This window comes from Plasmodium vinckei (genome assembly GCF_900681995.1).
Source record: "Plasmodium vinckei vinckei genome assembly, chromosome: PVVCY_12".
NCBI lineage: Eukaryota > Apicomplexa > Aconoidasida > Haemosporida > Plasmodiidae > Plasmodium > Plasmodium vinckei.
Window position 1 is genome coordinate 1,360,154 of NC_051304.1, and position 27,340 is coordinate 1,387,493.

The window sequence follows — 27,340 nt, forward strand, 5'->3', positions numbered from 1 at the left end:
TGGAAGACAGTATTATTGGGATAATTTTTAAAAATAAAAATGATTAAAAATATATTAAACCAATTTATTAAACTGTTTGGACAAGAATATTTAGGAGAATGGGATCCTATAAAAAATTTGACTGTCAATTCGGTTACATCTCCGGAGGTATGTATTTTTCATAACAAATAAATAGAGTAAAAAAAAAAAAGTGAGTTTTCTCAAATAATTTATATATGCCTTTATAATAATTTTTGTAGGTTCTTTTGACAAATGTGCCATTTCCGGAAAAACTTTTTGAATTAGCAGAATTACCTTTTGAGATAATTTATTCGAATATAAAAAATTTACGAATAAAATTTTTATGGTCATCTATTTTCTCAAATAGTATTAGCCCTATTAATATTTATGCAGATGATTGTTTTATAGTTATAAAATATTCTTATCCCAGTTTATGGGATACAGACAAAATTATGAACCATCAGTATAAACAAAAAATTAAAAAATTACAAAAATGGAACATTATAAATATATTAAAAGATAAAAAAGAAGATAGCTTTCTAAAATCTCTACCTGTCAAATTAGTCAACTCATTAAGAATATTAGTGGAAAATATTCGAGTAGTATTTTTTGATAATTATATACATAGAAATCCATTTACCTTGGAAATTTTTATTAAAAGTTTTAAAATTGATGAGTTAAATAAATACAAAGTAAAACTGACTGAAGAAGAAAAAAAAAATATCAAAAAAAACTTATTAATAAATATATGGATAAGATTAATAGGATTACAAATCATTTTTAAGGAATACAAAAAATCTATTAAATATAGGAAACAACGAAAAAAGACAAATCAGAATAATATACATAATACGAAATTTATCAAAAGAATTACCAAAGGGAAAATTAAAGGTATGCAACGAATTTGTATATTTAAAAAGACAAAAAATATATACTTTATTCTTGATGTTCTATATAAGAATTGGTTCAAATTTTATGTGAAGCAATATATATGAATAAATAATTTTCTTTTTTTGTAGATGATCTTTTTTTGACAGCAAACGAGGATAAAATGGATGGGAGTACAAATTCAGTTAGAAATTCAGTGATACCCAAATTAAAAAGAAAAAAAACTAACTTAATTGATGAGGATGGAGTGGTTAAATATTTATCCTTTAGTGACTATGATATTGATGACAGGATAAAGGAAGGGTATATTAAAAAAAAAGTGAAAAAAAATAAATTTGATTTCAATAATTATAATAAAGAAAAGGGTGAAAATGTGGAAAACAAAGATAAAGAATTTGAAATAAAGAAAAATATACCATCTAAAATATTAGATGAAAGACAAAAAAAGCGTAAATTAAAGAAAGCAGATTATAATTTTGAAATTCCTAAGCATAATTCAGGTTTTCGAATTACACCGAATAATGGATTAGACTTACATGTTATATTTAAGAAGTATGATATAAAAGCTTTAAATGGATTGAAAGGTGATTTAAAATGTTTTAAAAATGTTGAATTGTCATTTTTAAATCATAACAAAGATAATAATGTAAATAATGATAATTATTATTATAAAAATGATGATGAATATATTAATCAATCACTTTTTTGTTATAATTGTACATCTAATAATACTAATATGAATCCAATCATTGATAATAATATGAATACGCTACTTTCTAATAATAATGTTGACACAGAAAAATATTATAACAAATATAATTATATAGATAAATCAGATTTATTAGACTATGATAAAATAATGGAAAGAAGTTTTATGAATGATACTCCGCCAATGTTTAGTAATATTAATACACATCAAAGCTTAGACATATGCTTTACTTCATCTTCTTTAGATGCATTTTATAATTTTATAAAATATATAGAATTATGGTTTTTGTATAAAGGCGGTTGTACAAAAGTTTTGAACATCGTTCCATCAATAGAAGATTGTATAAAATATTCAGAATATCGAAAAATGCAAAAGAATAAGAATTACAAAGATGATGAGTATATTGAAAAATTTATTGAAAAGTTTGAAGCATCCTGTCCTATACATTTATTAATAAAATTGAAAGTTTTATCAAATGATAGTATATATGATAATGAATATTTTAATAATAATGAAAAATTTGGAAAAAGAGAATGGAAGAAATTGCTATATAATTTTATAAAAAATAAAAAAGTAAACTCATCTATAATTGATGAAAATTTAGAGAAACAATGCAAATGGTTTTCTCATGATATGCTATTTAATTTAGTTATACCTAAAATAAATTTTACATATGTTCCAATAAAATTTAATCATTTTAACGATTCTAAAATTAAATTAAATAAATGTTTATTATCTTATAATATAAACTGCTCATTTTTAATGAAACAAGAAAAATGGTCTACATTAAAAAAAAAGCAAAGTTTTTATTTGCATGATTTAAACATACAATCTTTATTTTCATATATTGCAAAAGCATCGACAAAAAGAAAAAATTTTATTAGCTACAATAAAAAAAAAAAGTATACTTATTTTTTTATTAAAAAGTTACCTATTATTAATTATTGCTTATATAATGAGCCAACTTATAGTTACTCGAATTTTTACACTGTCTGCAACGATCACGTAAAAAAAAATCACAGTATTGACAATAATAGTAGCAATGACATATCATTTCCATATAATAAATATACAAAAGACGGTGAAATAGGCAATGAAAAAAATATAGAATATATGATGGATTTTATAGGTAAAGAATATGCACATAAAGATGGTAAAAATCATCATAGTATTGCAAAGAATGGTATAATCATAGACAAAGATAGATTTATAGATAATGAGTTTCGAGCTATTGATAATTTATTTGGTGAAAATGATAACCAAGACAATTTTGAAAATATAGATTTAACTTCAAGCTCATCATTGGATACTATAAATGAGTCAAATCAAAACACATGCATGGGAAATATTAAAAAATATTCCATATGTAATAAATTGGAAAATCAAGAAAATGATTTACATAATATTAATGAATCAGAAAATTTAGAAAATAATGGTGTAGAAAGCATGAAAGTGTCTAGAACGGAAAATTTGGACGTGACGACAGATCAAGGGGTTGAGAACAGTATAAACAAATATGTTCCCCCTATAAATGATAATACTCAAAGAAATAGTGACACTAATAAGAATGGGAGAAGAAGTTTTTGGAAATTTATTTTACGAAATAGTAGCAAAATAAAAAAAACAACGAGTGAAAATATCAAAGATGAGAAGGAAGATATAATCGATGATAAAAATTTCGATCGAATTATTAACAATGAGGTTTTCTTAATTCCAAATGCAACTATTATCATGTTAAAAGATTATAGTAATAATATAAGAGAAATAGATATACATATTTGTAAATATGTAATAAATTTAAATAATTTATTACCGATTCTTAATTTTATTCCTAATAGTAATGTTTGTTTAGAACGTTTTTTAAAATGTGATAATTACATTGATAAAGATGTGATCGAAACTATTTGTCTATGCATAAGTGGTAGCTCTAATAAGAAGAAAATTATCCGTGCCTTTTATAATGAGATGAAATTATATTATGTGCACAACTCTTATATTCAAAATGAAATAGTTACTTTAAAAAAATATATTAAAAAAGCAAAGAAGAAAAAAAAATTTACTAAAATTTATAGTCAGGAGAATTTTATTGAGCATGATGAAATTGTTGATCCATTTAAATCTATAGATGAAAGAAATGAAATTATGCTCTCAAAAAATAAAACAAAAGACAGAGAACATAAGAAAGGCAAATATTCTGAAACGTTTTCACTTCGTAAATTACATACTTTGAATATACAGGAAAATGAGAATAACAATTTTGATAACACTAATAGTCAGAATAATAACAATTCACATTATGAAGAGAAGGATAAAAATGTTTATAGTCCTTATATATCACATAATTTAAATGAATATCAGTCTTGTGAAAATTCCAATTTTCATGCTGTAGAATATATTAACAGAAATATTAATGACAAAGAGTATAATAGACATATAAAGAAAAATCTTTTTGATATTGAAAATAATGAAAAAAGAGATATAATGAATATAAATAATTTAATTTTTAATAATTTGTTTGTACCTCAAAAGAATTTGTATCATACAAAAATAAATAATACTTTTTGTTATTTAAAAAAAAAAGATTTCCTTTATTCTATCAAAAATAATTATTATAAATTTTTAAAAAAATATGTTGAATATAATAAAAATCATATAAAAAATAAAAATATATTATCCATCGGAATGTTTTTAAATATAAAGAATTTTTTTGTATTTTATAATAAGGACGATTCTCTAGTATATTTACACACAAGTTATATTTATGCCAAGCATATTTTTCATTCCTCTTTTTTTGATAATAAAAATTATTGTATTAATAAGGATGATGTAGGTTATATTACTAATCAAAATAGTAAGCAGTTTGAAAATAAGACACATGAAAGTTCTATTGAAAATATTAACAACACAGTTGATATTAATGGAAATTACAACAACAATAAAAATGATGGTTATCTATCGGGAGAACATGGATACTTAAAAAGTTTTCAAGATCAAAAAAATAATAAATCTATGTTTATTTGCATAAAATCATTAAAAATGAAAAAAAATTCTAATGTTGTGTCTTTAAAAATGAATAGTGTCGATTTTAACATAAATGAGATATGTGTTTCTCTATTGAGTATATACAAAAATATTGTTTCATTTGAATATTTTGAAATAATTAAATTAAGAATTAAAATATTTCAGAAAATAAAACAATTTGTAATAGTAGGAAATAAAAATACGAGACATCTAACTATGTATAATATAACAAATGATGTATTATACAATGTTTTGAATAAACACATTTTTAACAATATTAATAATATAAAAGAAGAGAATGAAATAAAAAGTAGCAAGATAGAAAATGGTGAAAATGTTGAAAATAATGAAAATCCACCAAATAAAGAAAAAGTAATTGATTTAAATAAAAATTATGAAAAATATTTAAAAAATTTAATTATAAAAATGTTAGACAATGAAAAAACATTATATAGAAAGGAAGATTTTGAAAAAATATTTTATATGATATTAAGTAAAAAAAATCAAAAAATAAGTAATATAAAAAATGATAATTCTCAAAATACAAGTTCTCAAAACACAAATGATGATCTTACTAACCATAACAATAGTGAAAAAATGGATATTTCTAACAATAATATAGAAAATTTAAATTCCTCAAGTAGTATTAATGACATTATGGAATATTTATATTCAAATAATAGAAAGGATGAAGAAAGTAAAACAAGTAATAGATTTATATTGAAGAATTTACAAACATCTAAATCTCTCGAAATAGAAGAAGATTGCCATACTATAAATAAAGACAATTCAAATTTGGATAGTATTGATTATGAAAATATTGAAGACTCATTCAATAATTCAGCTTATTTTCACACAAGTACAGATCAATCTTCTTATTATTCACATAATGGTAGTGATGATTATAAAAAAATTAATCAGAATATTGAAGAATTAAAGGAAGACAAAATAATAGCACCGGTAAACAATTGCTATGATAAAAAATCTAAATATTTAAATTTAAGAGATTTATTTAATTTCGATCAAAATATATGTAAAAATGATGAAACTAATAATGACAATACTGAATTAGTTGATGGTGAAGACCCGATTATTTCACCAAATATACCAAAACTAAGCATACCCAAAATGGACGTTGAAAAAAATGCCAAAATCGAAGAAGAAACAAAAGGAAACGAACAAAATAACAAGCAATCATTATTTTTCTTTTTATTAATAAAGAAAATAAATGTCTATATTCCCAATAAAAATGAAGGAATGTTTCAAATTACATGCAATGAATTATTGAGCGAATTTTCACGAACATGTGCAGAAATAAATATGTCAATGAAAATGGGTTCATTGTATTTATTTTATTTAAAAACCCTTTTTAACGTAAAAAATGAATCAAATATGTTATGCCAATTAGCTAAAGAAATCGATAATAAAAAATGTCTAGAGACAGAATCATATATAGAAAGAAAAACGATAAATCAAAATAAATGCAAAAAATATGTTATTCTCACAGACACAATATCCAACATATTATGTGTATCAAAATCTAAATTAAAAAAGATGAACAAAGAAGAGAGAAATAAAATAAAGAAAGATATACTTAATAAATATGTGTGTATTTTAAAAAAAAAAAAATTTAAATTATATATTGATTATGAGAAGAGAAAGGGGAAAAATGCTAATAATACATATACTAACGATAAAAAGAATAGAGTAATATTGAAGCCTCAGATACATTTAGATATACATATAAATAAAGAAAATAATCAAAAAGTGATAAAATTATCTTTAAATAATTTTAATTTTTTTTATAGTTCGACATTATTTGTTTTGTTATATGATGTAATGATGAATTTATTTTTATGTCATTTACAAGAAAAAGAAAAAATGGACATACTTATTTATAAATATGGGTCTATTATAAAAAATAATTTTTATTCCTATATATTATCATCTAAAAAAAATATAAAGTATTATGACGATTATAATAAGAAAAGCCTTTTACAACCATATTTAGACACAGCAGAAAAAGGACGTTTCGAAGATATTCAATGTCTTGAAAAATGGATTAGTAGTCAATCAATTATTGATAACTTATGTTCTTATAATAGCAGCAGTGAGCAAATTAATGATATTACATATTTAGATAATGAAGAATATCACAATGTTAGCTCTTTATACAATTTAACTAAAAATCGAGATTCAAATGGAAGTATAATGGATGATACTTTTTATTATGATTTACCAGATAATAAAAAAAATATATGTAAAAAAATAAATTTTGATAATCTTGATAAAAAAGATGAAGAAAAGAATAACGCAATAGAGGATGAAGGATGCTTGAGTGACGATTTGGATCAGCTTGAAAATGGAAATATGAAAGCTGGTTTATACAATCAGTTATATTATTTAGAAAATGGCGAAAATAAAATGAACAAACACATTAAACAAAAATATATAAACTCTATAGAAGGAAATAATTTTCAAAGTTCATGCAATAATATGAATAAATCAGAATTAAATGGAGATACAAAAGAAAATACAAATTCTATTGACTTTAATACTATTGATAGTTGTATATTAGATTCAGTAAAGTATAATTCTATTAATAGCAATGCTAATGCTGAAGAAAGTAATAGTTATTTCGAACATAATTGTCAATTAGGTAAAGGAAAAAAAGAAGCAAATAAAAACTATTATAGCAATCGAAAACGCTTAGATGAGATATTTCATGAAAACTTAAGGAATAATTATAATATTTTAGGAATAAAAAAAAATAACGCATTAAAAGGGTATTATAAAAGGAATGATAATGAAAAAATATATAATCCTAAAGAAAAAAATTCCGATACACTTAATAAATACGTGGATAGATACATAAATTCTTACAACAATAATACCTTTGATCAAGACAAAACAAATAGTCATTTGGAAGATAATAGTTCTAAGATTGAAGATAATAAGAACAAATCAGGAAATGTGAAATTATTTGTATGCTCAGAAAATGTAAATATTTGTTATCTTATTAATTTTTATAGATTCAAATATATTTACAAAAAAAAATATAAACTTGGTGCATATATGGATAACTATGTAAATATGATGGATAGTTGTTCTAACTATTACAAAAAAAAGACACACAAAAATAAAAATGCAAAAACAAATGAAGAAACAAAAGATTATTATTATGGAGATAACATTGATCACATTGCAATAATGAATAAAGATTTGTATAATTTAAATTTTAACTTTTTATTCAAATTTGATTACACATTTATTGAAAATAAGAAGAAAGAAATTAAAGTGTTTTTTCCATTTTTATACATTTTATTTATGAAAAATTTTAATTATGTAATTTCTCATTTAACAATAGTAGATGTAAAAATGAATTCAGAGCTTGAATGTATAGTACATAAGGAGAAAATTAAAAAGCCCAAAAGAAGTAGCAAACAGAATAAACAAGATGATAATGAAAATAGTAGAGAAAAAGAATCTGAAAAAAAAGAAGAGGATAGGAATAATTTTAATAATTCTGCTAATATTTATACATTTGAAGATCAAAATTCATTTTTGGAAAGTTTGTGTGATAAAAATGATTTGAATGATAGTGCAAAAATAAACAATCAATATTATTACGAAGAAGAAAATATGCTTACAAATAATTTTATTAATACGAAAGATATAGCAGAAAAATATAATACTAGCAAATTAAATGATTTTATAAATTATAAAAGAACAAATAAAAGATCGCGTACTCTTAATTTTCCAATGAGAAAAGGTTACACAAATAATAACAACACTAATGATAAATTTATTAATAATAATATGTCTATTCATAGGCAATATTCAAGACATAGAAATAGAAACCATACATTAAATCCAATATGCAGACATAAAAATATTGACAATATGACAGATATCACACCATATAATAAAGAAAATGAAAATATAAATAGTGATATAGAACAAGATAATATGAATCTTTTAAAAAACCACAGGATACATGCTGATTCTTTATATAATGAGTCTAATTTAAAAAATCCCAAATCTTATATAAGTCGTTTATTTAATTATAGCACTAAAAATTCTATAATTGGTAATGATGAAAAGAAATATGAAAATGATCAGGAGAATAACATGACAAATAATGGTGATAGAAATATACCACAGGGAAATAAAATAATGAACCGTTTTAACTCGGTAATAAATTTTATGAATAAAAGTAATAATTCATTTAAAGATGTTAATAAAAAAAGTCGAAAAAACCCTTTAAATATTAATAATTTAAAATCGATGGAATATAAGAAAGATAGTTATAAAGCTAAAGGACAGGATTTAGACAATCAAATCGATACAATAAGTTTTATGGATATTCATAATGATGAAAAACGAATTGATATAAAAAATGATCAAAAAGAATCCGTATGCTTCGGTCAACTTAGGTCTAATTCTTATACATCCATAAATAGAGATGTTAGATTTTCTCCTTATGAAGAATATGATAGATATAAGAAAATATCACAAAATAATAACCAACCTCGCAGAAGTGTACTTAATTTAAATGAAAAAATTAAGGCTATAAAAAACAGAAGTAAAGTGAAAAATAGTTTGAATTTAAAAGATAATAAATCCAGTGGGATGAGCACCTATAATTCATCACAATATAAAAATAATATTAATGAACTAAATAATGATTGCGAATATTTTTTGAAAGACAATGGTTTAGACAATTTCGATATTATAACAAAAGAAGTTTACAATTGGAATTTATCAAACTGTGAATTATCGATATATAATATAAATTTATTCAGCTGTATATATTTGAGAAGATTAAAAAAAAATGGTGAAACATTGCTATATCCATTAATATATAATTATAAGAATTCTAATAATTCACACGCAGCTAATTTTTACAACAGTTATAGTTTTGAAAATCAAAATGAATATAATAATAACAGTTTGTTTGAAAAAGAAAGTCATGGAATATATAATAATATAAAAAATATAAATTATAAAGATTATATTAATAACAATTATGTTATTCAAAAGGAATTGAAATTTATTGATTATATTAATAAATTATATAACTTAGAATGGTTTAACAAGTTTAATGTTCATCATTTGCATAATATTAATAAAATTAATTCAAAATTTTCTAATTTTATTAGTATCAACAAAAAATTTGGACATATTAAAAAATATAGTAATAAAGATTATTTACCAAATGAAGACAATGATATAATATGTTGTTATGCTCCGATATTCCATAAAAATGTTTCATTATCGTATAGAAATATTTACAAATTTTTATTATTATCAAGATATTATGAAAATGTTTCGAATATAAATAAGCTAGAAAATAAAATTGAAAAATTAAAGACACTCAAAAAGGGAAATCAAGCAGAGAGAAGCAACTCTATTCGTACTAAAAACAAAAAAGAAATTATCCTAGAAAATGAAGCAAATAAAATCTTTAAAAATCATCAATTTACACATTTGCCGAATAAAAATAATAATGGTATAAATCATGAAAATAATGATATTCCAATGAAAAAAAAAAATATAGACAAATATGAACATTTAATGACGAAAAAAAATATTAAAACTTCTAAAATTGGGGATAATTTTTCTAATGATGTAAATAATAATATTTATTATGATCAATGGAATTTTCAAAATAATAATAAATATAATATTTTTAATAATTATTTAATATATAAAAATGATTTTTTAAAACACCATTCTTGGAAAGATAGTCATATTTATTTATCATTAAATGCTATCAATATTGATAAAAAAGCTAAAGAAAATGGCAAAACATTAAAATTTTATATTAATATATACTCATCTACCATAAATATAGACCCATATTTCTTGTCTACTTACAACTTTTATCTGTTTAACAATTTAAATAAAAGTTTAATAATGCATGATATTGAAGAAACAAAGAAATATTTTAATCGAAGATATAAAAAAATTAAGAAATATTATAGCCAATTTAAGGAACTAAGTAATAATAATACAAATATAATTGATGAATCAGAATATGGCAAACACACATCAAACAATTTTACAAATACTATGGAAGTAAAATATTCTCAAAAAAATATAACCCCTGATTTTATAACAAAACAAAATAATAGCGATATTGAAAAAGACAAGTTCTATAAAGACAAAGATTTGATGCCAGACTTTGTTGAGAATGACAAGCTATACAAATTTATGAATGGGCTCAGTAGAATTTCTTCAAAAATTAAGGATAAATTGAAAAATAATAAAATTATAGTTAATATTGATATAAATAATATCGATATAAATATATTAGATTGTTCATATATTTATGACTGTAATTACTTATTAATAGAAAATGGGCATCCATTTTATAAAAATAATTATATTTATATATCTAAAGAACAGTATGAAAAAATAAAAAAAGAAAAAAATCATAATTCTGTTAATACCTTTGGCTGTATTGAAGGTGAAATGTTTTCAAACACATTGAATGAATTAGTTTTCACAAGATTTACAAATTGCTATGATGATAATAGTTTTTATGTTATGTGCATTAATGAGAAAAATGTAAAGAGAATATCTGTCCAATTATCTTCTATAGTTTTATGTAATAATATTAATAAATATAATAATTTAAATGATGTATTAAGTATAATAATATATAAATATAGAATGAATTTTTCAACTCTTAAATTAAACAAAATAAAAAACCTTTCTAAAAGTTTAAAATATGATTTACAATATATATTAGAAGAAATCGAAACTGATGATATGCATATAAAGAAAAAAAACAAAGATCAAAAAAAAGAAAATGGTAAAACATATGATGTGTATAGTGGTGATACAAATTCATGTAGTAGTTCAGGTGTTTATCAAGGTACTATTCAAAAAAGAAATAAAATGAAAATAAGGCATCAAAAAAATCGAAAAAAAAAATTAAATATAAATAATAAAATTAGGCGTTCATACAGTAACAGTATATTTTATAATGACCGTCTCAAAAGTGACCATATAATTGACATGTCTGATTTTGATAGTAATAACTTAAAAAAAGATAATGATAATAATGAAATTTATTCTTATTCATCTTTGATGTATTCTTCCTTTGATGATTTTGAAGACACAGCACATGCCTTAAATTCTTCGATGTCATTTGACGAAAGCACAAATAGGAAAAATTACAAAAATAATAAAGATTGTTTGAATAGGTATATGAAAGGCAGAAGGAAAATGTTTAATAGAGAACGTGGCAGTTTTTCTGATAGTATGTGTAAAATAAATTATTTATCAATAAAATATAAAATGCTAAACAAAATTAAGGACGAATCTAATCAATCTAGTAGATCAAACGTAGTTGATCATTTTCAAGATGTAAGAAATAGTAGTAGACAACATTTGAAAACAAATTTAAGTAAAAAAAAATATATTAAAAAGAAGAAAAAAATATTGAATAACTATATTAAAAAAGTATATAATAAGTTAACTGAAAATAATAGAGATAACTTATTTTTTTATGAAATTACTCAAAATAATAAATGGGTTATTAATCTTGAGAATGTATTTTTTTCCTTGCCGTCATTTAGTAAAGGTTTTAAATTATCATTTTACATAAATAAGTTAATTATATATGATTACAACCAAATAAATATATGCAACAATATTTTTCAATATCGTTTGTTTATAAAGAATGATGCAGAAAAAGAGTATCTCAAGTTATGTGATAAAATACTAAATATATACGATTATTTACAAAAAAATGATAATACTCTTAAAGATAATTTTAATAAAAAGAACTATATGGAAACATTAATGAAGGAAATATATAATAATCAACTTTACATAATAGGAAATGAAAATTATAAAAGTGCTAATTTAAATATAAATGTGAAAAATACTAGATTTACATTACATAATAAAACAATTATGAATTTAATAAATTATTTTACAGAAATGATAAGTAGTGTTTTTTCCTTTTTATATGTTTATGTAATATATCCAGAAGTCTATATATCCGATTTAATAGAAATTGCATCAGGTATTAATGTAGACAATTTTCAAAAGGGATTATTGTTATATAACAATTTATTACGTAATTATATCAGTGTATCTAAAAACAAACAGATTAAGAATAATAATAAATTTGATTTCTTTTATATGAATTTTATCAATAATGATAATATTGATGCTCATAGTAGTGATATTAGTCAAAATGATTATATTACTCCCGATCAAAAGAGGAAATCAAATAATTATTTACCACATAAATCACAGGAAAGTGAAGAAAATAAATTTGCTGATAATAATTTAGACAATATATTTAGAGAAGAATACAAAAATCGAAACAAGACAATCAATTATGATAAACATTGTAGTGGCAATAAGAAAGATATTATAGAAATGTCTGGAAAGGATAGTGATATAAAATCACCATCTACTATTAATTGGTTATCTAAATTTTTATTTACTTATAAAAATAAAATAAATTATAAAACTTTATTCATAAACAAGTATGATTGTCAAATTAGTAACCCCAAATACTTAAGAGAATTGCCAGATAAAAATTATTATTTATTAGCATTTATAAATAGTAACTTAATATTCTTTTTATATTTCTATTCTAAATATAAAACGGTTTTAAATTGTTCATCGAATGAAAACACATTCAATCATGAGTGTAATTATACGTACCCTATTAAAAAGATAGAATTAAATAAATCATTAGTTAATAAAAATAAAATGTATGAAGAAATTTCAAAACAGCAAAAATTTATGATGCCAAAAAAATCGAAAGAAAAATATAAAAATAAGTCAAATGCATATTCTAATAATACTTATGCTAGTAAGAATAGTTACAAAATTGGTAGAAAACATAGTACAAAAGATCAAATAAAAGTTAACGATTCCAAAATAAGAGAAAAAAGAAAGAAGGAAAAGAAAATTCAAAAAATGGAAAAATACAAGTCTTATATAAAAAATGATAACAGTCATAGCACCAATTTATTTAAATCGTTTAATACATATAATGCATATAATAAGAATATAAAATCAAATCGACATCGAAATACTTTACGAATAAAAGAAACTGACAATTTGCACGCCTTAGAAAAAGAGGATGATTCTTATGAAATGGATAAAGAAAACCAAATTAAAAGTAATAAAAAAATAACTATAATGGATATAAACGATGTTGATATTAAAAGTGAAAAAACAGAAAATGGTAATAGTTTAAATAATTTAAAAAATAACACAGCGCAAATAAAATATTCTTCTTTAGATTATGAAAATCCAAATACAAATCATATAACAAATGCAAACACAAATGATAGCAAAAATGCAAATGAAATAAAAGTGCTGTCTAGAAAAATAAAAACGACCTTTCAAAAATTGTTTACTAGGAAATTATCGCTCCCCAAATTATATAAAAATGAAAATGATGAAAAAAAAAATAAAGATAATAGTGTCAATAATATGATAAAATCAAAAAATCAAAACAAATACTTAAAGCATGTTAGTACAAATACCAAAAATGATAGACTTAAAAAAAATGAACAAAATATTTTAAATGATAATTCATTCTGCTTTACTAGTATAGAAAATTTTCGTAAAAAACATATAGATTTAAAAATGTCTATAAACCATTTTGAAGTTTGGATAATTCAGGATGATTTATCAAATCATAATGGTGATAAAGTAAATGGAATAAATATGAATTACTTTTTAAAAAAAAAAAAACAAAAAGATAAATATTATTCTGATAAATATACAAACAATTCAAAGTCTATGGAATCGAAGGATGAAAATGAAAATAATAAAAATGTAACTGATTTATTACAAAAGGGTAATTTGAAAAAAAAAAGTAAAATAACTACCAAATCATATAGTAATAAAAAATTGTCAGATGACATAGTACACAATTCCAATAAATCAAATATTAAATCTTTTAGTTCTAGTAACTCAGAAGAAAATTTAAATACTTTAAATATGGTAAAATTATATAGGAATAATTTTAATACATATATGAGCAAACATATTAATAGACAAGTATTTTATATGGCGAAAAAAGTAAAATTATCTAAAAATAATGATGAAAATTTAAATGATAATTCAGTATGTGATCTTATGGGTAATACAAAAAGTATTGATTATAAGGAATATGGAACAAATACTAATTTTTCAAAAAATAAAAAAACAGGAAATATTGAAAATCGAAAATTTACTAGAACATTAAGTGATGATAATACAGAGAAACATTATAATGGAGATAGCAGTGAAATTGATGTATCTGATTTGTCCAATTCATATGACTCTTCATTATTGGGAAGTGATTATATAGATGGAAATAAAAAATTTAAATTATCTTATCTATTAGAAAAGACGAAACAATATAATAAAAAAGAAATAAATCTTGATGAGTTGTTAGGAAAAGAGAATGAAACGTCTAAATATTCATTAATAAAGAAAAGAAAAATAGAATATTTAAAATGGAAAAAAAAGAAAAATATAAATGACAATAATAGAAATATATGTCTAGCTTTATTATTTAGTACAACTATCTATTTTAAAGAACACAAAAACAGTGATTCATTAAAATTCAGAATAGAGCTATATAATTTTAATATAATGTTAGGTAAATGTTATAATTTTTATGAAATACATAATAAACTAAAATTATATAAAGGCAATAATAATTTGAATGTCTTTCCATACAATTCTATCGCCCTTGATTTAAATTCTCCAAACAAAAGGAGAATAAAAAATAGTGTTTACAAAAATGGGGAATATATAAATATAGACGATTACAACTCTGTTAAAAAAAAACTCGAATATGGATTTTATGATAATAGCAATTTTTATAATATATATTATAACGAAATGCAAAATATTAAAATTGTAAAAAAATATTTAAAACGCAAAAAAGAAATAAAGAAACATCACAATGGTTATTGCAATTACCAACATGATGAAGATTATAATGATATTTATAAGGATGAAGTTAATAGACTTAGAGAAAAGGAAATGAATTATCAAGGGCGTGATTTTAAAAACAAAAAATTGTCATTAGAAAATAGCAATTTCGATTATGGGCCATATCTTTCTAATTATAAAAATAATAATATACACAATAATAAAATGAGATACATAAATAATTCTAAAAATTCTAGCGTTAATGAAGATGATAATTATGACATTACACCATTTAAAAATTTCGATAAAAATGAAATGAAAAGAATTTCTCAAATAATTCCTGATTCTTTTGGCATGGTAAATAATTTGAACAAAGTATTGTATAAAGACAGGTATAATATATTTTTAAATCGAAACAACAATATATTTATGCCTAATATTAAAGATGAAGATGATTGGCTTTTAAATATAAACTATGCAACATTAAATATAAATTCACAGAGGTTAAAAAATATATTAAACATAGCATTTTATGATTTGCTAGTAAATATTACTATAGATGACATAAAAGAGTTATATAAGCTTCAGAAAAATTTTATTTATAATATATACTTTGCTTCCTTTTATAAAAATTATCTTGGATTTATTAAAAATATACATATTAATCCATTTACAGATAAAAAAAACAAATCTATTATTCAAAAATCAAATAAAAAATTACTGATGAAAAACCTTTATTTGAAAAATATTGCAACCTTGAATAAATTGAACAAACAACTTGTTCACAAAAAATTGAAGCTAATGAAAAGGAAGAAAATGAAAGAGGAAAAAGAAAAAAATAATATCACTTCAAAAGACAATGATGTAACAAATTTGTTCAAAAATCGTGAACAAAGTAAATATAATAATGAATACAATATGGTACTTGAAAGAGATGATAATAATTTACTAAATAGGCATGATAATGATTATGACAATGTAGAAGATGGTACATATAATGTAAGTGCACGAAAAAATAAAAATGATAAAAAATCGATAATGTTTAGCAACAATGTTGAGGCATTCGAGGAAGGAAAATGGAAAAATAGTTATGATGAAGATACAGAAAGATACACATTTAATGGAAATTTACACAATTTAATAAAAGAAAAAACAATATTTGTTCATAATATAAATGATAATAAATATAGTGAAGACAAATTAAATATTACGTATAATGTTAGGAAAAATCTTTTAGCACAAAATTATAACATATATTTAAAATTAGTTGATAGTTATAATAAATTACAAGATATAATAGATATAGAAAATATGAATACAAAATACATTGATATTATTCAAAATTTAAAAGAAAAATATGTTTATATTGAATTGTATAAGGAAAAGTTGTATTATTTATATAATCATTTATATGCTATAATTACGGATATCAATAATGAAAAAAATATTATCTGTCGTGGTTTAATTTTCTTAAAAATGTTAAATTGTTTTTATACATATAATAATAAATATATAGACAATTTATTTTATTATTTATTCATTTATTCAAAATATAACAAATTCCCATATTATTTATGTAATATACCAAAATATTTTGACTACAAATATTTTCGATATTTTACAGATGAAATACGTAATACAAATATTTACGAATATATTAATAGCATTAATAATATAAATTATAATAACAAAGGACGAAGCACATACATTTCCAAAAATGCTACATTTAAAAACGATTCTACTGAAAATAATATTTTCGATTTAAACAAAAATAGTAATAATAAAATTATAAATGAAAACATGTACTTACAAAAGGAGATTAAAAAAACTATTAAAAAAGAAGAAGTTAAAGAAAATAGTTCAACCCCAAAAAATTTATCAAGTCTTATTGTATCATTATTATATTGCTTATATAAGCCATATTTATACAAAACTGGTAAAAGAAAAAATGGCGCTACTACTAAAAATAGACAAGATAAAAAAGGCCTTTTGAAAAATCGATCTTCATTAGAAATGGATGATAATATATTTAAAGATAAATCCGAATATAAAATAAAAAATAAGCACTTAATTAAAAATGATAATTATAGTGGCATGTTTTACAATTGTGAAAGTGATAATAAATCAACAAATTCTATAATTTCCACAGATTTAGAGTTAAGGAACGAAGACGACCAGCATAAAGAAATTGAACAAATTAATAAAGATAGTCAATCAAGTCAAAATAGAATATCTATGAGTATAGAAAAAATTGAATCAACTAGCTCCAAAAATTTTAATGGACAGAATGCTATTAAAGAAAAGAAACATTATTTATCCAATAAAAGAGGAAAGAAAATAAAAATTCGATTCTGCGTAAATAATATATGTTTAAAAACACGGCAATTAAATAATGAACACATATTAACATTAAATATATATGATTTAAATTATTATTTATATACCTATCTTTATAATTATACCTTTTTTTTCTACAATAATAATGAGGAAGTGAGCTTTTATCTAAATAAAAATGTCAAAGAGATAAAATTTGAAGGCATGTATCCTTTGGAAGATGAAAAAAAAATAAACAAAAATAGAAATAAAAATATATGTATAGATACAATATGGTATGAATATTCAGATTCAGATATGAAGAATAATATTGCTAATTATAATAAAATGATAAAGGATGAAATTCAAAAAAAAAAAGAAAGAAAAAAATCCAAACAAAAAAGAAAGATGCTACAAAATAGCAAAAAGACAAATTTTATACAAATGGAATTAACATTTAAAACAAGCTTAAGCACATATGATAATATGTATAATGTGCATGATAATATAATAAATCCAATTACAATGACATTATTAATAAATGAAGAATTCAAGCACTTTCCTATTTTATATGTAAATTTTTATACAACCAGTATAAACTTAAATATCACAACATCCTTTTTATATTTATATAAATATTTATATTACAACTTAAATTTTAAAAACGATGTGAATGAAGTTAAAAATTCAAATATAGAAATTTATAATGATTTGCATTCAGAAATTATAATTTTTTATAAAACAAGAACAAAAAATAATAAATACACATGGAAATTAAATATTATTAACAAAAATGAATATCATAAATTTCCTTGTGAATGTTTATACTTTTGTATTAATAAAAAGAAAGGAAATAAAGATGTAAATTCAGAATATTTTAGAAATAATAAAAATTCAGACGATTTTATAATAGCAAATGAAAATGATCTAAGTAATGTATTTAAAGATATTAGTCAAATAGGTTTTAAAGAACACCATATATATAACACTATAGCTAAGGAAGAAAAAAAATTATTATATGATAATACTCAAAATGTTTATGACATTTTATATCAGTTTTCTCATAAAATGCCTTTTCTATTTAGAAATTTGAACTATGATAATAAAATTATAAATATTATTAAAAAACAATCATCATGGATATATATAGGAGTTCTATATACTGACGATTTATATTCCAGAGCTTATAAAGTTCCAAATGTAAGAAAGACAAATTATCATAAATATCTATTTGTTGATTATAATAAAATTTTTTGTGTTTGTTTTATGAATAAATATTTTATGCACGAGATAATTTTAAATTTCCACATTTTATTTATTAATTTTTTTATTCAAATTTATAGGTTAAACACAAATTGCTCGTCGAACCAGAAATAATACGAAATACATGGTGTCTTTCTATTGGTACATGTATACAGATAGAAAATAATACAGGTTTATGCTTCCGAATTTACAAAGAAGGTAAAACAAAATATTTTTCTGGGGTTAAATTTAAATGGAAATTAAGAAGAAATAAAAAAACAGGAGGAAATGAAATAAAATGGGGAGGATCCGAATGTGATTTTGAAAGTACCCAATTTGGAGAAAAGAAAAAAAATAGCAAATTCAAAAAAAATGATAATTACAGTAACAAAAATATGAATATGTTTATTATGCAACGTGAGAAGAGAAAAAAAAAAGAGAAAAAGTTAAAAAATGGAGACTATATTAATGTATTACCATTTAGTAAAAGAGCTATTCCATTATTTTGGTTATATGATTGTTCTTTGCCCTATATTAAAATTTTGAGAAAAAAAGAAAAGAATGATAATACGAAAAAAACAAAGAAAAATAATAATGATGAAAATATAGATATAGAATCTGTACCATTTCATATATTATATAAATTATTAAATAAATACTCACTAAATAATAACAATTTATATCAAAAAAAATTAAATATATCTCCATCAGATTTAGTTTTTAAGAGCTTATTAATGTTTTATTGTTATGTTAAGGTAAAAGATGTTCCTACTCAACATATAAAAGAAACGTCATATAGTTACTCAGTTGTAATAGAACCAATGGTTACAATTAAAAATAATTTACCAAATCCTATGACAATTATAATATCTTGGAAAAAAGAAAAAAAATTATTTAATATTAATAAAAATATTATTAAAAAAAAAACTGTATATCCAAAAAAATTAATGTCTAAAAGCAATTACGAAATGAATGACGATGTAGCAAAAATATTAAAAAAAGAAGAATTATATGCTTTAGTTTTGCCTCATCATTATTGGTGTCTTCCTATATGTACACAATTATTTTACATGAAAATATTTTATCATGGTGTGCAGATAGAAAAAATGAATTTTATTTGTGATTATACTAATCAAGTAAAAACATATTTTGATTATTCTAATGTTAAGCTACCTGATTTGATGGAAGGACTTTATAGTAATAATATTAAAAATAGAATTAACTCAGAAAATCATGATAAGGAAGTTTACTATCAAAAAGGAAACACAAAAATTGCATATAATAATTCGGGTCTTAATGTTGTAACTGACAATAACAATAACCGATCTAATGATGTTCAGAATAAAAATAGACTTGACCATTCGGTTGAAGAAGAGTATGCATCGAATAATGGCGAAGATATGAACAGAAATATAAATTATTTGCAATACAAAAAAACAAATTATCAATCTAACATAGCTAGGAATAGCATTTTAATGCATTATAAAATTATAAACTATTTTAACAATGGTGAAAATAAATATAATAAAAATGATTCTAGTGATAGTGGTAATAGTAATAATAGTGAATATGGAATGAATTTATATGATAATATAAAAAATATACAAATGCTTGATTGTAATGATGAAATAAATAATAGTAATAACTTTTTATATGGCACTGAACATTTTTTTCCTATATACATGCCCAATGCAGATACTATTACTTCAACAAAAGTATTATTTCATAAATATGGTTTGATTGGAAATATATTTACACATGATGAATTAAAATTTATATATTTTGAAAATAAAATAAGCCACATGAATAAAAAAATATATGATAACCTTCATGTTTTTAAAACAATAAATATATCAACTGACATATCTAGAAGAAAAATAGATTTTTATTTCCCATTTTTCTTTGAAAATACCACAAATGTGTGCATATATTTAAATAACAAATTATTACCACCTAATAGCCGTTTGTATATGACTGAAGAAGAGGCAAAAAATATTCGCATAAAATCTTATAAGCATGATAATATAAATAATAAAATATTATGCAGTAATGTTACTGGCAAGATTGATTGCACCAAAACGAATGTGACAAGACCTTTAATCAATTTAATATATAGAAAAATTAACCGTAAGCAAAAGGTACGATTTTGGGGGAAATATGAGCAAATACGAAAAGGTTATGAAAACGTTATTAATTTAAAGAGCCATCAAGAAATCGAACAAAATGAAATAGACAAAAATGAAAAAAACCAATACGAAATAAAGGTATTAGAATACGTAGAGAAACCAAATTTGGAAGATAATGGCGAAACAAATACAGAAAATAATTTTGTTAATGCAAACTCTAGTATTCTAAATGATTCTTGTGAAATTAACACATTAGACAAAATAAACAAAAATGATCTCGTTGAAAAAGAAAGACAGTGTACCATAAATGAAGAGAAAAACGAAGATAAGGAAGATAATGCAGAAAAAATTTACTTAGATAAAAATTATGAAGCTGAAATTCCTTTAGATCATTTACAAGATTCATTCTTTAATTCAAATAATAAGAAAGATTCATATAATCCTCGGGACTCCAATTTCTCAGACATTTCAGATGATACAAATAGAAGCATAGAAAAAAACACCGAAAGAAAAAAAAGATCAAAAAAACGTGACCGTTATATAAATCCATTTAAAACAATTCTGATAACTAAAAAAATATTATTTGCAGATAAAAAAAACAAAAAAACAAATGAAAGCGTAGAAGAATTAAGGTCATTCGATAGAAAAAAAAAAAAGAGATTTACATTATTTAAAATGAAAACATTAAAAAAAAATAAAGTAAATGATGAACCGAATGATGAGTTTATAGACGATTTTGCAGAACAAGACATATATGAAAGAAATGAGGAAGATTTGGAAGACAGTGATTATGATTATGATAATACAATAAAACAAAAAAATGAAAAAGAGAAAGAAAAAGGAGAGGAAATAGTAACACCCAAAAAAAAAAAAAACAAATATAAAATAAGTAATATAACGAAATACAAAATTATATTGAACAAAAAAAAGAAAAATAAAAAAAGAAGCATACTTTACAATAATAATTACTCCACTAAGCAGCATAAAGACAAATCTTTTAATGCAGAAAACAATAGTTATAAAAGTGAAATAATAGGATCATTTATTTCTGATAACGAAAAGGATTATGATAATTTTCAAACGTCCAATTTTAAATATAATATATCAAATTTGTTCAAAGAAAATGACGATATTATAAACGATGAGGAGTATGATGAAGAAAGAAATCCAGAAGAAAAAGAAAATAGCGAAAGAGGTGATGAAATGGGTGAAAGCAAATATATGATAAATGGTATGAGCAAGATTAAAAAACTTAAGCGAAGCACACTTTTGAAGTTTAATATGATGAAAAGAAAATTTAAAAATAAACAGATTCTATGGAAAAAAGGGGAACCAGATAAAAGCCAAATAGAAAATATGGAAAATATTTACGAAAAAACAAATACCAATGAAAAAAATTCAATAAAGGAAATGCTAAAATTTTCATCTCCGTTTAACATCAAGAAAAAGAATAAATGGAATAATAGTAAAAATTATGACACTTCATTAAATAATAATGATATGGAATCGAACAAAATAGATCGTTCTAATAGTATATTATCCAGAAAATTGAGAGATAGTAATAATAATTTTAATAAAGGGGATGAAAATGAAACAAAGCTTATTTTAAATAATAATAATAGACATAGTGAAATATCACATGTTAAATTTGAGGATAGCGAATTAAACAATAGTTGGAATAAAAAAGAAGACAACGAAAAATGGGTAGATGGAAAAAATTCAAAAAATAATATTGAAAATGTAGATATTTCTCAAAATAATAATAGGTCACAATTAACTAGTGTAAAATTACCATTTAAATATATAGATAGAAATAAATCCGAAAGAAAAAGGTTTAAAAAGCAAAATGATTATTATGAGGATGGAGGTGCTTCTTTAGGAATTTGTGTAAGATATGCAGAAGAGCCTTTTAATAAATCGAGAATTGTTACATTCGTTAATAGCTACATTTTTATAAATAGGTTGCCATTTGATGTTAAAATAGTGGCATCTAATCCTAGAGGAACAAATGATGTTTATGTAAATTCAAAAGTACTGAATGAGGACGATACAAATAATTCCATAAAAAATATGGAATTATCAAATGTAAAAACCTGTAATTATAATATTAGCAATTCTAGCAATGTGTATGATAATAATTCAAAAATAAATAGTGTCAATGAGTTAGCAGATAAAGATTTATATTCCAATAATTCCAATTATATTAAAAGTAAGGATAATGATGTGTATTTAAATATTCAAGACCAAAGCTTACGTGCAAGTTCATGTAAATTTGAAGATAAACAACTTAAAAATGATATGAATTATAACAATATGGATAAAAATTTTAGCAAAAACAGTAAAACCGATTTTTCAGAAAATGAAATACTGAAAGAAAAACATATAAGTAATGATAATAATAAGAATATGGCAATTTCGGAAATTATTGGTGATGATAAAAATAAAGAAATGGATAATAACAAGGATCGTCAATATAGTAATAAATCATTAGTACTCTCAAATAATGAAACATATATAAAGAGTGGAGAAATATCCTCATTTCATTATCATAGAAATTATTTACAAATAAAAGACAGTCATGGTCGCTATAGTTCTTTGCCATTTTCCTTAATTCCTAAAAATGTTCCTGCGAATTTCCAAATAGAATTACATAATATGAATAAATCACAATTGGATAACACAAATAATTTATTAGTAGAAGTAAATGTTTGTAGTGGATTATTCGGAGATAAACAACAATTACCTTATACTTATAATGGATATTTTTATATTCTTACTTTACCCGTTAGACCACAATTTGAGATCATAAATACTACTAAATATATGATAGCATACTTAACACAGGTCAATAGATATACAAAAAAATTATATTTGAATAATAATTATGATACATATTTAAATATAAAAAACAAAAATAATGATTCATCTGTAAAAATTGTTTATCCATATCGATCTACTTATTATACTTTACGGCATAATAATGAGATAGAATCTTCAAAAATCGCTCTTAAAGTTGTAGGAACTCAAAAAAGTGCTTGGACAGTTAATCCTATTAACTCATTTATAGATAATGTAATTTCATTGCCATATAAAATATGTGAAGATAATGAAACGAATTTTATATATCCTCGAAAAAATAGATATGCTGATATTAATAGTGCTAAGAAACATATGAATGAATCACAAACAGGTAATTTTTATAATAATCTCAGTAATTTCCATTTAAAAAGTGCTAGCCCAAATAATATGAAAAATAATATGAATGGATTGATTATGAGTAATGATAATGCTAGTAGGATCAGTAAAGAATGTATTAATAATAATAAGGAAATGATTAGAAGTATAAATGCTGAGGATGATAATAGTTATAATAAAAATACAGGTCATAATAATAAAAATAATGATGATAATGACATTTTGAAAAGTAATAATACAAATACAATCAATAGATTTAATGAATATACAGAAAAATTCGATGGTATAGATCAAATTCATAATTCAGCCCATAATACAAACGAAATAAATTTCAACAAATTTTATTATAAAAAAAATAGCGACATTGCAAATCAGAAAATGGTATCCAAAAAATTATATTCGTTTTTAATCATAAGGGATAATGGAAGTAGAGCTATTGTTATAACAGAAAATTATAAGTTAGCTAAAAAAATAGTAATCACAAAAAACTTTAGCAAAATACATAAATTAATCGAATTAAATAATAGGAAACAAATATTGCTGTCTAATAAAAATGGTAGTATTAATAAGAAAAAAAAATATATTATGGACTATAAAAAAATGAATTTTGTATATTTTAATTTTCCAAATATTCCTATTATATATAATATAAATATCCCGAGATTAACTATTACTTGGATACATAGACAAGACGTAATAATAGCTATGCATTTGACAAAAATAAAATATAGTAGCCATATTTATCGAAAAGAAATTATGAATAGTAATATAAATAAAATGTTTACACCAATAAATATTTTACACAGAAAGGAAATAGAAGAATATTTTCAACTTGGATTTTTAAATAGTAATATAGATTCGATTTTTATGATAAAAAATATACATATTGACCATTTTGTAAAAGGAGATATTCCAGTTATATTAAAAAATACAAATATAGAAGACAATGAAGATGTATTTTTATATATGCAAATGCAACAATATTGTGTGGATTTTCATAAACAAGCGCCAATTTATCAAAGCATTAATATTAAAATATCACCATTAAATGCAAATATTGAATTACTGGTTATAGAACAAATAATAAGAATAATAGAAAACGAAAAACAATTATTACTTCTATACGAAAAGGAAGATAAATTATTACCACCTCTCATATCTACATCAGAAAATGCTAAAGATGCGATTGGAACTACTTTGAAAATATACTCTGATAAAAACTTTTTAAAATTATTATATATGAATGATAATATAAAGACTATCGAGGGAAATGATTTAACATCTTTAAACAACAACAAAGCAACAAATAATAGCATAATTATGAACAAATTAAACCAAGATAAAAATAATTATACGGTTTTAGTGCGAAATAAAAAGATAACAGAAAACATAGAAGCAGACATAAAACCAAATGTATATTCCTATTATTTTAGTTCACCTAAAGAAAAAATGTTCAAAAAAAATAATATAATAAATTTGAATAACAGTTCAGACAATATTGATTCAGATGACTCAACAAATAGTTCTAATCACATTAATTCACAAGAAACTAATAAAAATAAATATAATAATGCATTATATAAAAAAAATTGCAAAGCATTATTAGGGTATTATAAATATAAAAAAATCCATAATTTAATTAATAATACTTATTATAATATCAACAATATAAGTGATGAACGATTATTACCCATAAAAATCCAATATTTCAAAAATCAACAAATTTTTATGAATACTTTTTCATCACATTTATTTTTGCACCCTAATCCAAGGTGGGTAGACAATAAAGTAAGTAAACCAGTATATATAAAAGAACTTAAAATACACCCTATAGAAATAATTGCTTCTATTAGAACATCAGAACATCGAATATCTCGAAGAATATTACATATTGTGGACGCATTGCCATTAGATACTCCCTCTATGTGTATACATTTAATATCCCAAAAAAGAAGTTATATGGTTTGTACATGGAATAGCCTTGTTCAATCATTAAAGGTAACATATTTTAGACAACTATTGAGGCAGTCATTACCTAGTGCATGGTTATCTAACCCTTTTGCATTTATTAAAGGATTTATTAAAGGGTTATATGCTTTATTTAAAGAAACAATAAGAGGAGTTAAAAATAGTTCTAATTTTTTTGATGGATTTATGTCGGGTTTTAAGTGTGGTATAATCATATTAGTTGTTAATACTATTGGAGGATTATTTCAATCATTAAGTCATATGGTAAATGTATGTCATAAAATAATGGGAGGTTCTAGGCCAAGACCATCAAGTATTTTAGATTCAGTAATATTAGGATTGGATGGATTGATTCTTGATACATTTTATAGACCATGGGTTTCATTATTTACTGAACCACAAGTTTCTATTAATAAAGGAAATAGCACATTAAGGACAATATGCATCGTAATTGTTTGTATTCTTAGATGTATATTTTCACCAGTTTTTGGATTATTAAATTTTTTTGCATCTATAACTGAAGGATTTTCAAATACATTAATAGGAGATTTCGAAAGATTCTCTAGGATACAAGAACGAACAGAATTTGAAACAGAAAAAGAGCCGACACGAATGGGAATTATACGAAAGAAAAAAAGTATGAAAAAACATAGAAAATAAGCATATAGAATTGCTAAAGGAGAGAGAACACAATATTTTGCATATATGAATTGCATAGAGTTTATTTAAAATCAAATGAACTTAGCGTATCCATCTACTGCTTTTACCATTTTTTATTAATATAATTTTTTTCATTTATTAATGTTGGATATATAAGAATTTTCGTGTTTTAATACATTTTTAATATTAAATATATAATTATAATGTTTTACACATTTTTGTATCTTAATGCATTTTTTTAAATAATAAAAAATAACTTTATAATACGTATGTAAAAGTATAAAAAACTATCGTATTTTATAAATAC

General features: G+C 22.1%; 1 protein-coding gene across 1 annotated transcript; it reads left to right on the forward strand.

Moving 5' to 3' along the window:
- Window positions 1-39: 39 nt before the first annotated feature.
- PVVCY_1203790 (conserved Plasmodium protein, unknown function) lies at window positions 40-27,033 on the forward strand (the record flags this gene model as incomplete). The annotated part of the gene is made up of 4 exons (XM_037634678.1): window positions 40-147; window positions 240-906; window positions 1,020-19,042; window positions 19,186-27,033. The coding sequence occupies 4 exons, from the start codon at window positions 40-42 to the stop codon at window positions 27,031-27,033; spliced, it is 26,646 nt and encodes an 8,881-aa protein (XP_037490739.1).
- Between the last annotated feature and the right edge of the window lie 307 nt (window positions 27,034-27,340).